The 15,589-nt window shown below is 32.6% G+C and overlaps 1 protein-coding gene across 3 annotated transcripts in view; it reads left to right on the forward strand.

Moving 5' to 3' along the window:
- The window catches only part of LOC145269032 (transcriptional adapter 2-alpha-like), a 97,153-nt gene that overhangs the window by 16,625 nt on the left and 64,939 nt on the right, over positions 1-15,589 (forward strand). For all 3 annotated transcript variants that reach the window (XM_080124627.1, XM_080124625.1, XM_080124626.1), the window contains exons 3-5: positions 2,011-2,102; positions 9,231-9,328; positions 15,314-15,364. In XM_080124627.1, the coding sequence (XP_079980753.1) occupies positions 2,011-2,102; positions 9,231-9,328; positions 15,314-15,364 (241 nt within the window). The remainder of the gene's footprint in view (positions 1-2,010; positions 2,103-9,230; positions 9,329-15,313; positions 15,365-15,589) is intronic.

Consider the following 15,589-nt stretch of genomic DNA (forward strand, 5'->3'; position numbering starts at 1 on the left):
TCCAGCTTGTGGGCCTTGGGGAGTGTGGAGCCACCCCTTAATTGCCATTGCTCCCAGGTCCACTCAGACCCGGAGTGGTAGTACCTTTTAGGGTCCCAACTATGGGTTAAATAGAAACCGACTTGGGGGGGAAAAAAAAAAACCCAAATATATTCTATTAAAAAAATTTTCTTCAAAATAACTGGATTCGGCATTAAATAACCTGAAAAGGGTTGATATGCCGTAAAACAAAAACAACCAACCAATCCATCACCCCAAAAATAATTTTAAAATTAAATGTTGTTGTTGAAGCATAGAATTAGTAGAAGTCCGGACTTTTACTGATTCTTTCCTCCAACAACAACATGGCAAAAAAAAAAAAAAAAGAAAGATATATATTCAGCAGAAAAACATTAATTAGTATTGTTTATCAATTAAATTACAAAAATATAAGTGTCCTCAAATAGCTTACATACCCTGTATGTATGTAAGCTATTTGAGGACACTTATATTTTTGTAATTTAATTGATAAACAATACTAATTAATGTTTTCTGCTTTCAAAAGATCCTATGGCAAGTACTACTAAAGAAATGAAAAAACACGTAATGGTGTCTATAAAAGCGAAGCACAATGATTCAGAAATTGCAAGATTTTTAGAAGTTGCTAGTTATAGTTTTTTGGTGGCGTTATCAGTAAAAGGCATATCATGCCTCCATTTTTCCACAGAGCCTTAGAATCAATACAGATTCTTATGTCGAGACTCTTTGAACCATTTTTATGCTTTGGATGAGCCAACGTAGCTAATAAAAGGGCGTATGTCTCCCAACAAGATTCGGTCCTGGTTATGACCTTAAACTATATCCGATGGTGAGGCCCCAACTTGTGGGCTTTAGGGAGTGTGGAGCCACCCCTTAATTGCCATTGCTCCCAGGTCCACTCTGACCCGGAGTGGTAGTACCTGTTAGGTCCCAACTATGGGTTAAATAGAAACTGACTTAAAAAGAATAAATATATTCTATTAAAAAATTTTTCTTCAAAATTACTGGATTCGGCATTAAATAACCTAAAAAGGGTTGATATGCCGTAAAACAAAAACAACCAATCCAACAAGATTCAGCATCATCCCATAAATCTCTCAAAACCAAGACCGGGAATTTTCATGATCATGTCACATCAAACTTAAGGCCTTCCAACTCACCAGACCGTAATCGTTTGGATTATCACATGTGGAGCATCGTTGAAACGGAAGTCAATAAACATCCTCATAACACCAAATCTTCTCTGGTGGAAGCAATAGCTCGACAATGGACCACCTGATCAAAACTTGCAGTCGCTTTCAAACTCAAATTGAGTCGGTGATAGAAGATTGTTTTCGTTTTACGGCATATCAACCCTTTTCAGGTTATTTAATGCCGAATCCAAAGATTTGGAAGAAAATTTTTTTAATAGAATATATTTGTTGTTTGCAAGTCGGTTTCTATTTAACTCATAGTTGGGACCCTAACAGGTATTACCACTCCGGGTCGGAGTGGATCTGGAAGCAATGGCAATTATAGGGTGGCTCCACACTCCCCAAAGCCCCCAAGCTAGGGCCTCACCACTGGATATAGTTTAAGGACCTCAGTGATAGAAACTGAAGGTAGGATGAATAGAGAATAAAACGTATTTGTTTTGTTACAACGATTTTTCATTTCCTGTTTTTCATTTCCTGTTTAAAGTATCCCCAGATACCTTACCCTGTATTTAAATGGTCAATTGAGGAGAGGAAAAATAATATTCTCAACGTCTTTACTAACTCGGTGTTTAATGGAATATCCGAATATGCTACAGAGATCAGGAGACTTTGTTAGTTTGGTCACATTTAATAAAAGGATGAAAGTTCTTGAGTTTGTGGCAGGATAAAGTTGTCACTCTGAAGAAAACAACACTACAGCTTTATTCTAAAACAAGATGAGATTGGTAGTCCGAAGAATCTGGATGAGTGTTTTTGTTCATTTTTTTTTTTTATTTCTGCAATTTTCCTTTAACAGAGAGACGATTTCCCCCTTTTTGATGCAAAATGGACTGCAGCTGAAGAAATTAAACTCATTTCACTCATTGCAGAATTTGGTTTTGGAAATTGGTATGTCATTCTTTTTATTTATTTACGGGGTGGGGGTGCTTTGCCCGGATGTAAAATATACTTAAATATGATATTTTAATTTGTCTAGATTTTGTATATATTATTATAGTCGTGATTTCAAAAGTAAACAAAAAAAAAAGTATTCAGGTGCCATCAGCTAGAATTGAAACCGAAATTGTAGCATTCAAAGCTGGTGACGTTACCACTGTACCAACGTGACACACATATAAACCGATTGAAAATGAATGTACAAAATTTTTAACAATTTTCAATTTTGACCCATTTTCGCCCCCTTTAAAACAGTTTTAACCGGCTCAAGACCCATGAAAGAACAGCCCATAAAAAATCCAATCATTCGAGACCCCTACCGTCGCTCTGTAACTTGTAGTTTCGGTGGAGATAAAGTTTGAAAATATGGAGACAGACAGACAGACATATAGCCGTTTATATATTAGATTATATATATATATATTTTTTTTACTTACTGTATTTCCTGCCGATAGTATTATTTTTTTTTAAAACTTGCTTTGATCGACCTATACAGATGACAAGTTCCGTCCAACTCTAAATATCATGTTGACTAATTTTGTTAAATCTTCAAATTTCAATCAGTTCAGCATCACATTTGGCTAGGTTGCTTCACGGGAATCAGTGTGTACGAAGTTGTGCCTCGTGAATCACCTAAAACACTTCGTAGCTGGGGCTGGATCTGGATCAATCCTAATGAACAAAACGTATACTCATATCTGAGTTCTGCCATATATATATATATATATATATATATATATATATATATATATGATGTGAAAAGGAAGCGGAAGACCGGAGGCTCAACGTTTCGCCCGGATTATGCAGGCTTTTTCAAGAGGTGTAGTTGAAACATCGAGCCTCCGGTTTTCCGCTTCCTTTTCACATCATAACGTCGGATTGTATCTATTTTAAAATTCATATATATATATATATATATATATATATATATATTGTTACGGGTGCGGTGGCTAATCACAACGCCGTAACACAGTATTTGCTATCATAAGGAAGAGTAGGGAAAAAGGTTTTGAGGGAGAGAGATAAAAATACAAGAAGCAGGTATTTTATATAAAAATAGGGAATTTATTAAAGACACAAAACATACCAAAACAAGATAGACTGACAGAAATATTTATGAAAGTAATATTTAAACAGGACCAAAGGGAAGAACCCAATAGTAAAATGAAAGGGAAAAAATGGTAACAAGAGGAAGGTAATTATAGTGGGGAAAACTAGGCAAAGCAATAATCTTTTCTCGGAATTTAATATATAATAAAATATTCTAGACGTTTGGTCAAATGATAATCAAAAGTACTTTACCATCCGTCGTAGTAGTAGTGAGGTTGAGGTTACAGTTCTTACGACGCCTTTGAACAAATCCGCCGGGGAGAAAGGCTGCCTGTGGAAGCTACTAGCTCACTCTTTCTCACTCCCGTTAAGCTGTTACTCCCAGCCTTTTATATTCATAAGGGAGTGTATATTTCTTAGACCTCTTTTTCTTTCCTTTCTTTTCTTCTTCTTCCTAACCTTTCCTAATTCTATTTTTAGGGATGGGGACAACCTGAATGACCCTAGGTTCTGTACCCAGTCCATTCAAGGTCAAAGTTAATACTACGCCTCTTGTTACAATATATATATATATATATATATATATATATATATATATATATATATATATAAAAATTATGTTATAAAAGAGTAAATCTTTAACAAAGCAAAACTTATCAAAGAAAAGCCCTAACCCTAACCCTAACCCGACTTATCAAAGAAAAGCTCAACACTATTAAGAGGAGCAAACAATATTATTAAATGAAAGATGAGGAATAAAAGTTATGTATAATTTTCTGATATCATATCAGCAATAAGGAAAAGTTAAAGGGAAAATTAAAAAAAAAACAACTTTTTAGGCCATGGCATTTCGAAGCTAAATGCTTCTCATCAGAAGAGAAGGGCCAGAATCATACAAAATGCAAATATAGAAAATACTGGCTTAATGAAATTTAGAAATGAAATGATAAAATGGTAAATAATTAAAAATCAGTACATATGAGGGTAAATTCAAAGGTTAATGCAAAAACAATATCATTTTCTCACATATGTTACTTTTATATATGACTAGCGGGGGTACCCGGCATTGCCCGGGTGTTTGAAGATGTATGTGCTGTTAAATAAAAAAGAAAACGGGGGGGGGGATTAGGAGCGAACCCGAAGCCCTGAGGCGAAGTTTGAAAATAAAATCGGCCAGCCAGAATGAGTTACTGAAAGATGTTTGAATTTATTTAAGTAAGAACCAAGTTGACAGGTGCGCGCACGGAAGTCGTAGAACAATAGCTATTCAGCAAATGAGGTCAATGACCAGGTTTGTTTGTCATAAGCAAAGTAAAAAAAGAAAACGTTAAAACTTAAGCGGGGTTGGGTAATCAAAACATCAGGAAAAAGAGTTAAAAACGTATTTAATCTGAAAAGGAAACACTTGATAAGTGGATAGTCCTTAATCCGCAGAGTTTCGAAGAAATACTTTCCTGCTCATCAGAGGGTAGGAATTAGCAAAATGCGGGATCGGATTTTGCATACAAAAGTATTTGATGAAACTGCAAGTAAGTCAAAGATCTTGCTTGATAACTAAAGGTAAAGCAGAGAGAATATGGTGAAGAAAAAGGTGATTTCACGTGAATGGATAGTCTGGTGAAAGGTAAATAATCCAATGACGGTAAAATCCAAAAATATAAATCCAAGAAAGTTAATTGAATTTCCATCCGCACAAGTAAAATCCAAGTAAAACACCTAATTGGAAGATGGTCCAAAATAATCTAAAAGGCCGAAATCCATGGAATAAATTTTATTTTATATATATATATATATATATATATATTGCTTATTAATATTTTTTTAACCAAAATTTTCATATATTAAATTGGGTAATCTTCATATACGGATAAAATCAAAGTCAATATTAGTCGACTCAATTAAGCTTCATGATTATCGGTTTTCATGATCGAGCATTGTTAACATATTTTTGCAAAACTCAAGACAACAAAATATAAAATGAGAACATCATATCGTGTATTTTTTATGTGTTACAATTGTTTCATAACCAATAATAAAAGAACAAAGAAAAAAATAGGGAAAATAGATGAGAAAGTGGAGAAAGAAGGGGGTGGGAGATCGAAACAGTAAAGGGGGGGATATGGAAATACATATTAAAAAAAAATTTTTTTTTTTTTTTTACAAAGGCATCACCACTTATCAAGACCAAGAGGCCACTCGAGGATAAGGGTTAAAGAGTGTACAGTAGACAATTGGGCAATAAAGTAATCGTTAGAAATATGAATAGATAAAAGTACAACTATCTGAAAGGGAAGAAAAATAGATTGGTGACATATATATATATATATATATATATATAAAAACGGTAATAAAATATATATATATATATATATATATATAAGTAGATTCTAGTTTGCTTATATATATATATATATATATAAGAACAAGTAGTTAATAAAGCATGTTAAAAAACACTTCGAAAAAGAGTTAAAAACATATTTAATTTTAAAAAGGAAGCACAAAATAAGAGGATAGTCCTTAATCCGCAGAGTTTCGAAGAAATACTTTCCTTCTTGTTGGAGGGTAGGATTTAGCAAAATGCGGGATCGGATTTTGCTTGCAAAAGTATTTGATGAAACTACAAGTAAGTCAAAGATCTTACTTGGTAACAAATAGTGAAGCAGAGGGAATATGGTGAAGAAAAAGGTGATTTCACGTGAATGGATAGTCTGGTGAAGGGTAAAATATCCAATAATGATAAAATCCAAAAAAGTTGGTTAAGTTTCCATTTCCACAAGTAAAATCCAGGGGAATCACGTAATTGGAAGATGGTCCAAAGTAATCCAAAAGTTAGAAATCCGTGGAATAATTCACAAATCTGGGCAAGGGAAAGATGTGCATAGAAAAAAGAATTTAAAACGCTAAATTTGGGAGAAGAAGAAAAAAAATGCATATATATATATATATATATATATATATATATATATATATATATATATATATTATTTGTTTTTGGTTTTGTGATACGTTTTGAATGAATTCAATTATTTGTATGAAAGTGCATTTTTACCCAAATGCGAGTTAAATATATAAAAGCCAAGTACGTCCAAGGATGGAATACTGTTGCCATATCTGGGCAGGAGCTGCTAAAAACAGCCTATCCTGCCTTGACAGAGTACAAAATAGACTTCGTGGCTTAGTGGGGGATGCCCTTTTCTCTACCCTGCAACCTCTCTCCCACAGAAGAGACGTTGCGAGCCTATCCTTGTTTTATCGTTATTTCCATGGCAGGTGCTCGTCTGAACTCCAATCTCTGGTCCCCCCCCCTCGCCAATCTTTCACGAAAAACACCAGTCTAGCTGAATCCGCTGTGAAAAATTTCCCCCACTCTATATCTGTGTCTAAATCAAAATGCGGATTCCATGAACAAAGCTTCTTTCTTAGAACTGCACGACGCCTGTGGAACTCTGTTCCGTCTGCCTGCTTCCCTCCGGACTACAACTTGGATGTCTTCAAGTCCAATGTTAACAAATTCCTAATGAACCGCCCCCTTAATTAAACACTTCATCAAATCTCCACACTAACGTAATGTACTTGCAATAACCCTTATCCCTGAGTGGCTTCCGGGCCTTGATAAGTGGTGATCACTGTGTAAAAAAAAAAAAAAAAAAATATTTTATCGAAAAACCAAACAGGTTGTTACCCTTTGACCAATTTGGTATCCCCAAATGGAGAGTAGCATATTAAAATAAAACAAGTCGGGGACGAACGGGGAGGGGGTTAGGGTTAGGGTCTATTATAAAATTACAAGAACATTTCATAAATATTTGGAAATAAATCACCATGAAATCAAAAGAGAGTTTAATGAATATTTGAAAATTCGGTTTTCATAAATCTATCTATCTATAAAAGTGAGAATGTGTGAGCGTGTTAGGACACTTCTCAACCTATATACTCAATCAATTTTTGATCTACAGACTTGCAATTTGGTATATAGGGTATTCAGAGGTGGAAAACTTTTTAATCGGTTTTCATTCGGGGGGGGGGGGGAAAGGCTGCTAAAGGGTCAAAAAGTGGCAGTGATCGGATGTTTATCTGTTTGTCAACTGTTCCACAAATGAGAATGCATGAATCGTTCACATGACAGATTACTTACGTTAAGATAAGTAGGTTTGAAAACACTTTTTAATGATTGTGTCCAGCTGGCCTAATGGTTATCATACTTGACTAATTGTCTCTAGGTTTTGGTTTCGATCTCAGCTCGTATATTTTTTTTTACATACAAGAAGTGAACTGCTTAGAAAAAAACACATAATACTCATGCACATGTCTCAGTTTTTTTCCGCTTATTTCATTTTTTAAAAGGAATTTAGCGATACGTTTATGATCTATGATATTTCTGTTTTTAATAAATAATAAATAAAAATTCTGTATTAATTAAAATATAACATTTATGCATATTTTTCGACCAGGCAACGCCGGGTGGCCTGCTAGTAATATATAATATATATATATATATATATATATATAATATATATATATATATATACCCCTATCTTTTTTCTTTCTATTAAAAAAATGCTACATTGCATAAAGTCTGAAGAAATGCTGGTATTTGATATTTTCAAACGATATAATGCTTGAAATTGTCGAACTGGACACTGAAACAATTGTAACATAAAATGAAATACACTTGCCGTCAACACCTTGTCTTGAAGTCTTGATTTTGCACACACAGTGTATATATATATATATATATATATATATATATATATATATATATATATACTCTTGGAAGTTTTTTTCCCTTTAAAACTATGCAAAAACATTTTTTGTCATTCGTTAGAAAATTATTTAGTCAGTAAGTCATTTAATAACCAGCAATCAATGCATCAACTTGCTCTTTTGAATTCACTTTAGTACCAATGTAATTTAAAGGATTATCAGTTGTTTACCATGAAACACTGTTTTGGGGATTTAAAAACAAAACAGTATATTAAATCATGGCTCCCCAGCAGTGTTGATCAAACACAACCTCCCTTAATCTTAAGAAGGAGACATGTTACAAATATTATATCTAGTTTCCTATTCTTAATTACTTTATCTAACCTGTTCATGTTATAAAAATGAATTTCTTACCTGTGAGATTCATCTGTTTCAAATTCAAAATGGATATATTTTTTTAATTTACCAGTCTTGTATTTATAAAATTAGGATTAATCCATTTGACTACTTATGATTTTCTCAAGTTTACATGCATAATACTAACTAGATTTTAATTCAAAATGATTCCTCATGTATTAATATGTAACAAAAATAACAATGCAATGATTAGTATTTTGAATATTTACATTCTTATTTATTGAAAATTAAATATATATAAAGGTTAAAAATATTTATAAATATATAATATATATATATATATATATATATATTTCTGTAGAAATATATTTTCTTATATATCAATCCTTATTTAAGAAGCTCAATGTAATTACAGAGCAATATAGAGAATAAGTGACAAAAAGTTATACTCCAAAATTCATGATGTTCACTATCTTATAATTTATTTCTTTGATTCAATATCTGTTTCGTAGCACAAAATCAATCACTTAATTATTATATCAATCAGTGAATCTATTATGCCCTTAACTCATCAGAAGAAATAGCAACAATCAATCTGTCAAAAAGAATTGAAGTGTGATTTGACATGATTGATTTTGTGCTACGAAACAAATACTGTCAAGAAATGTAAATGTCAACTGAATTAAAGGAATAAATTATAAGATGGTCAACATCATGAATTTTGGAATATAACTTTTTGTCTTTATTCTCTCTCTTTCTCTCTATATATCTATTTATGTATATATTTATGTGGAAATATTCTTTATTCACTTATTTTGTTTTTTTTTATATGTCTCAGTTTTTTTTCCTTTTATTTTTTGCTTCATTTGTTTTGTTTTTTTAAAGAATTTGATGTTACATTTAATACCGGGCAACGCCGGGTACATCTACCAGCTAGTCCCTAATAAAACTTTTTTATCTTTTCCCCAGGTCAGATGTTGCTCAGCAAATGAAGACTAAAAATAAACAAGAATGTGAACGGCATTACATCAAATATTTTATCGAAAAACCAAGCGAGTTGTTACCAAGTAAGTAACCCCCCCCCCGACCACATTCTTATATATATATATATTTATTATTTTTAAAACAGTAATCTACGTACACGTGTGTTTCAAGGTCATTACCTCTCATCAGCGTAGTTTAACTGTTTCTAGGGATCGAACCTCAGACCATGTCTGGTGCCTTAACCGTTAGGCCATAATCCCTAGATTAATTATACTGTTTATTTTTATCGCTTATAAATTTAGATTTTGTTATTGTTGTTTTTTCAAGCGATACATACGGTTAATATTGGCTCCGCCTCGAATATATATATATATATATATATATATATATATACTAGATGGATGCTCGGCATTGCCTAGTCACACAATATACTTAAAAATGATGTTTTAATTCATGCAAATTGCATATGTATCATTATAGAATCAGTCCTCTATTGATTAAAAAATGGGCGATTTCACCTATCTTGATGACAGTGAAAGTTTGGGAGGGTTGACCATTTGTTGATTCTCATTCAATCCCAGACAACGTTCGGTCTCCCTTTCTTCACTTCTCTTTGACCTGATGCTTTTCCTTGAAGCTACATTTTACCCTGGACATTTCTATCTCTGTTTCCTAATGGATTGCAATTGGTTTGAACATTTTCCTGCATTGGATTTTAGCGTTTTTCCCATTGGATCTTTATCATATCCTTTTTCTCCTTTTTTCCCCATTTCTTGATTTCCCAATCTCTTTATGTAAACCCACAATTGTTGATGGCTACACTCTTTTAAATATATATATATATATATATATATGTAACTTTGTGAGTTAGAAGGAGAGAGTAAATTCAATTTTATAAGAGGAGACCCTTATCCCTGAGTGGCTTCCGGGCCTTGATAAGTGGTGATCACTGTGTAAAAAAAAAAAGAAGACTTATCAAGATAATACAAAGCTCAACAAATTTCTTTGGTTTTTATATAGGAGACAACAAGGGTGGAAAATGAAGTTACAAAAACTATATATTGGTATATATAGAAGTATTCATTTGCTTAATAAGTGTATACATACATTTAGTTGGGTGATAAAGGGGACTCTTTATACCAAGCTTACATATAATATAACCCTATTAAACCCTAACCCTAACCCTAACCCTAACCCTATGTTATACAGAACTCCATGACACGACGAAAGTTCAGTCGAGCACATCCCATAGTAGTAAAAAGATAGATAGATTCGCAACGTCTCTTCTATAAGAAAGAAAAAAAACTCTACCTGGACTGTTCGTTGCTTTCATGTTTTAATGGAATATCTTTTACGTTGAGAAAATTGAACCATTCATTGCGAATATTATGAAAGGCGTTCCTCCTATGTTTTTTGAATTGCTACAAACTGTCTAAAAATCTGTTAAATGATTTTTTTTTTATTCAAATATGAAAAAATTTCATATTTGTTTCCTGTGATGCATTAACCTGAAAAAATTATTGTATATTTTGCAAACCTCTTCCCTTCTTCCTTCTGATGAGAAGAATTGTTTTCTTCGAAACTTCATGGAATAAGGGTTTTTCTTGTTTTATTTGTACTCCTTATCGAATAATTAAAATTATATATATATATATAGTCATATATATATATATATATATATATATATATATATATATATATATATAGTAATTTATAAAATATATATGGCGACTAAGCTACACTGAATATTCTGCGTTTCATCCACTGACGAATCCTACAGTGGATGAAACGCAGAATATTCAGTGTAGCTTAGTCGCCATATATATTTTATAAATTACTAACTAGCTCTACCTACGTATTGAGCGCTTTTGAAGTAAATACTTAAAGTTTACGTATAAATCTATACTTTCGTATATTAAATTTATGTGAGTAAATGAAGTAGTTATATATATATATATATATATATATATGACTTTTTCTTCACCATATTCCCTCTGCTTCACTTTTTTTGTTTTCAAGTAAGATCTTTGACTTACTTGTTGTTTCATCAAATACTTCTGCATGCAAAATTCGATCCCGCATTTTGCTAATTCCTACCCTCTGATGTGAAGGAAAGTATTTCTTCGAAACTCCGCGGATTAAGGACTATCCATTTATCTAGTGTTTCCTTTTCAGATTAAATATGTTTTTAACTCATTTCAAAGTGTTTTTTAACATATTTTATTAACTAACTGTTTGCTCATATATATATATATATATATATATATATATATGTTTTATTTTTTATTACCTTATCTTTCTGTTAAGTTACATTATTGTTTCAGCTACTCGACGTTTTCTTTTTGCCGTCTGTAGCATCCTCAGACTTTTACAGACATTTCTGTAAAAGTCTGAGGACGCTACAGACGGCCAAAAAAACGGCCGGGTAGCTGAAACAATAATGTAACTTAACAGAAAGATACGGTAATATAAATAAAACGCATATTTGCTCTACAACAGTATTGAGCACTTTCTTCAGTTTTTATTAATTACCATCTCCACTATATATATATATATATATATATAATGTGTGTGTGTGCATTTGTATATGTACATACACATGCAGCCACATATATTTAACATATGCGTATGAGTACAAGAAAAACAAAAAAAGAAAAACAATTAAACACAGAAAGAAATAATATATTATCTTATCTTTTGTTTCCGTTTTGCATTCTGTGTCCACAATGTTTTGTTTTAAATCGTGAATTCTATCCTTATATATATATATGTGTGTGTGTGTGTGTGTATATTGGTTTTTCCCATTGGATTTTAATCATATCCTTTTTCTCCCTTTTTTCCATTTCTTGCTTTCCCAATCTCTTTGAATTGCTACAAACTAAAATCTGTTAAATGACTTTTCTTTTTATTCAAATATGAAAAGTTTCATATTGCTTGTTTCCCGTGATCCATTAACCTGCAAAATTCATTGTATATTTTGCAAACCTCTTCCCTCCGATGAGAAGAATTACTCTCTTTGAAACTCCATGGAATAAGGGTTTTTCTCTTGTTTTATTTGTATTCCTTGTCGAATATTTCAAATTTTGTATACCTTCCTTACAGGTTTATAAGGCTTCTTTGAAAATTTGAATATTTTCAATATCAAGATTTTTAATATATATATTATGTACCTACATAAAAGTTTACGTAAATATTTTCAATATTTACCTCGACAGTGCTCGATACATAAGTAGAGCTAGGTAGTAAATTTTGAAAATATATATATAGCAATTAAGCTACAAAGAATTGTCTGTGTTTCATCCTTGTGAGTATTCATCACGTTATTGCATGGAATTAATAGTGCATCATTTTTATATATCCCTGTGGTACTGGGTTTGCTAGTCAGCCAATCAGATTCTTAGTTAATTACACATCCTTTTATTTTAGGTTATATATATATATATATACATATACACACGTTAACTAGCAACCTAGCGTTGCTCGGTCATACAATACAATGATATTTTAATTTACGCAGACTGCATATGTATCATTATAGAATCAATCCTCTATTGATTAATATATATTACGAGGAATAGTTTGCCTGGTGGACTAATTCGCAAAAAGAAACAAAAAAAAAATAATTGTAATGTCGTTCATCAAATTCTGTTTGTGTTTGTTTACAATATCATGTCACGTTGATGATGAATGCCCTGGAAAAGTCACTTCTGATTAATGTTTTAAAAATATGCAAACAAAGAAATGATTTGTAGCGATTTTAAATGGTAACTCTTCTGTTATCATAAAATGAACTGATTAATAAGAAAAAAAATTGAAATAAAATGGTGAGGTACGCCTGGGTTTGAACAGGGGATCATTCGATCTGTAGTTGAATGTTCTACCATTAAGCTATGTCTCCAGATTATAATAAATCTGGGTTTTTTTTAAGAAGAAATGATTTGCTGAAATTTTATTTTTCCTTTGATCAGTGTAACGTAAAATATTCCCCTGTAAAAGGTTTTATTTTTTTTATCTATAAAAAAGGAAAAGCTATTTTTAAGATTGAATTTTTTTTTTTTTTAATTACATTTTCACCCCAAACAAGGCGCATTGCCACTTTGGTGTAGGGGGCTACTATCAGGGGCAGCAACTATTGGGGCACTATGTTGGCATTTGGGCAGCAAGATGTTGGTTCACGTTGCACTTGAACTTCTGCATGTCAGTACAGTTAGGGAAGCAGGAACCTGGTATGGAATTCCAGAGTGTAGCGGTTCTGGGGAAGAAATTACTGGAGTAGAAAGATCTTTTACATCTAGGGATCTCTACTGTGTGGAGGTGGGATTTAGCTGCCTGTCGCGTTTGTCGAGGGTGTCTACGTCGTGGGGGCACAAGTGTCTGCAGTTCGTCAGAGCATTCACCATTAAAATACTTGTAGAACAGGCAGAGGGATGCAACGTTTCATCGATGGGACAGAGGCTGAAGCTTAGATGCCAGTTCAGGGCCTATCAGATTGGCGACTCTTTTTTGAACCTTGTCTAGGAGCGAGAAACTAGTAGCAGATGCACCAACCCAAATGTGACAACAATACTCCATACATGGGCGAATGGTAGCCTTATAGAGGTACATTTTCAATACTTCTCGGATGAATTTCTGTACAAAACATATCTTAAAGAACCAACAAAACTAATAAAGAATTAATGTTTAAAAGAATATGCAAATTAGCTAAATCTTTTGCGGATGAATGACCCGTGTGCCACCACCCAGAATCGAAACGAAAACGTTTAGCTTACGAATTAGTTTTTTCTTTGAGGTTAATGCCTGAGCAATGAAGACATGTTTGATACAAAGCTAACAATTAAAACATGGACCAATAGCTATTACGTTATGCATGTATATTTGTAATGCCGTTGTTCGACCTTCAGCTGGCAAATTCCATTTTTTAAAACATTTTCACATATTTGTACTGATTTTCTCCGGCTAAAACCCAAATATAAAGTTTTGTATGGATTCGAAAACCCTATATATTAAGTTTCATGTCTGTAGATTCAAAAACTGTCAGGGGTGTTTGGTTGGCAAAATTTTTCAAACAGATATATATACCATTCATAAATGTATGCAGAAAGAGGTTTGTGTCTACTATGATCTTTTTACGCAAGTATAAATCATGTAGAATACCTGCATGAATATAATTACACGTAATAGTTAACTAAAGATGATCATCCCATAAGAAAATCGAAAACAAAAAAACTAATAGAGAATTAATTAAAATGAATGTTTAAAAGAATATGCAAATTAGCTAGATTTTTGCAGATGAATGCAGTTCTACGACCCATACATAACAAAGTTGTATTTTCTTTTTAAATAAATAGAAGGAAGGGTTTTTAATATGAATATCAATTTTAGTTTAGTGGATGATTTCTTTCAAAAAATAACGTGTGTCACTTTATATTTATGTTAACGTTGGTCAATGAGAAATTGAAGTTTCTGGCACGACATTCTAGAAATGTTATTGGAGTTCCGACGAATCATTAGTGTTGAATGGTGGGGGGGGGGTCACAAAACGGGGGATGAGAAGGCAGGTACACGATGAAAACGCTTATAATAGGAGAGATGTGAAGGGATGTGAAATAAACAGTTTTTTTTTAACAGAGAAGAATACATTATTTATGAGGGAATACAGTTAACACTTTTAGAAGGAGTTTTCTATAATAAAGTTCTTTTACAAGATGAAGACAAAAACACATTACCTTGCGGTTGAAATGATGATGAAGACAACGGCTTACAAAAAACATGAAGGCATTTATTCCACCTGGTGATGAAAATGATCAGGTATTTGAAGCCGCATTGGGTTCCTACATTTTCTTCTCCCCTCTCTGCCTCACTTCCGAACGGGGGCTTTGGCTAACTCTCCTCCTCTGACTCTTCTGAACTCAACTCTGAACTCTTCTCTGACTGATTTTGAACCCTAACTTAACGGGTACTTTTGCTAGTATATATATATATATATATATATATATAGATGAACGTGTTGTAAAAGAAAAAAAGGAAAGCATTTGCATGAAGTGAAATTATTTTTCTTTCTATTTCAGAATTTCCAGATCATACTCCGTCTATTCATCCTCATCCTGTTGTTTTCAAATGTAAGTCATCTTTACAAATTAATTTTTGCCTCTAAGAAAACGCCATCTAATAGATGCGAGGCAAATGTGCGCGTTTGTATATCTGCCAAAAACTTTTGACAGACGCACGATGACAAAATCTGTATCATTAGAAAGATCGATCTCTCGGATGAAAAATATGTAAAAATATTGGCCAAAAAGATTAATGCTGGTCAACTGGGCCGTTTTTTTTTTTTTTTTTTTTTT

The sequence above is a fragment of the Euprymna scolopes genome, chromosome 45 (genome assembly GCF_053919585.1).
Source record: "Euprymna scolopes isolate OS-2025 chromosome 45, ASM5391958v1, whole genome shotgun sequence".
Taxonomy (NCBI): Eukaryota; Metazoa; Mollusca; class Cephalopoda; order Sepiida; family Sepiolidae; genus Euprymna; species Euprymna scolopes.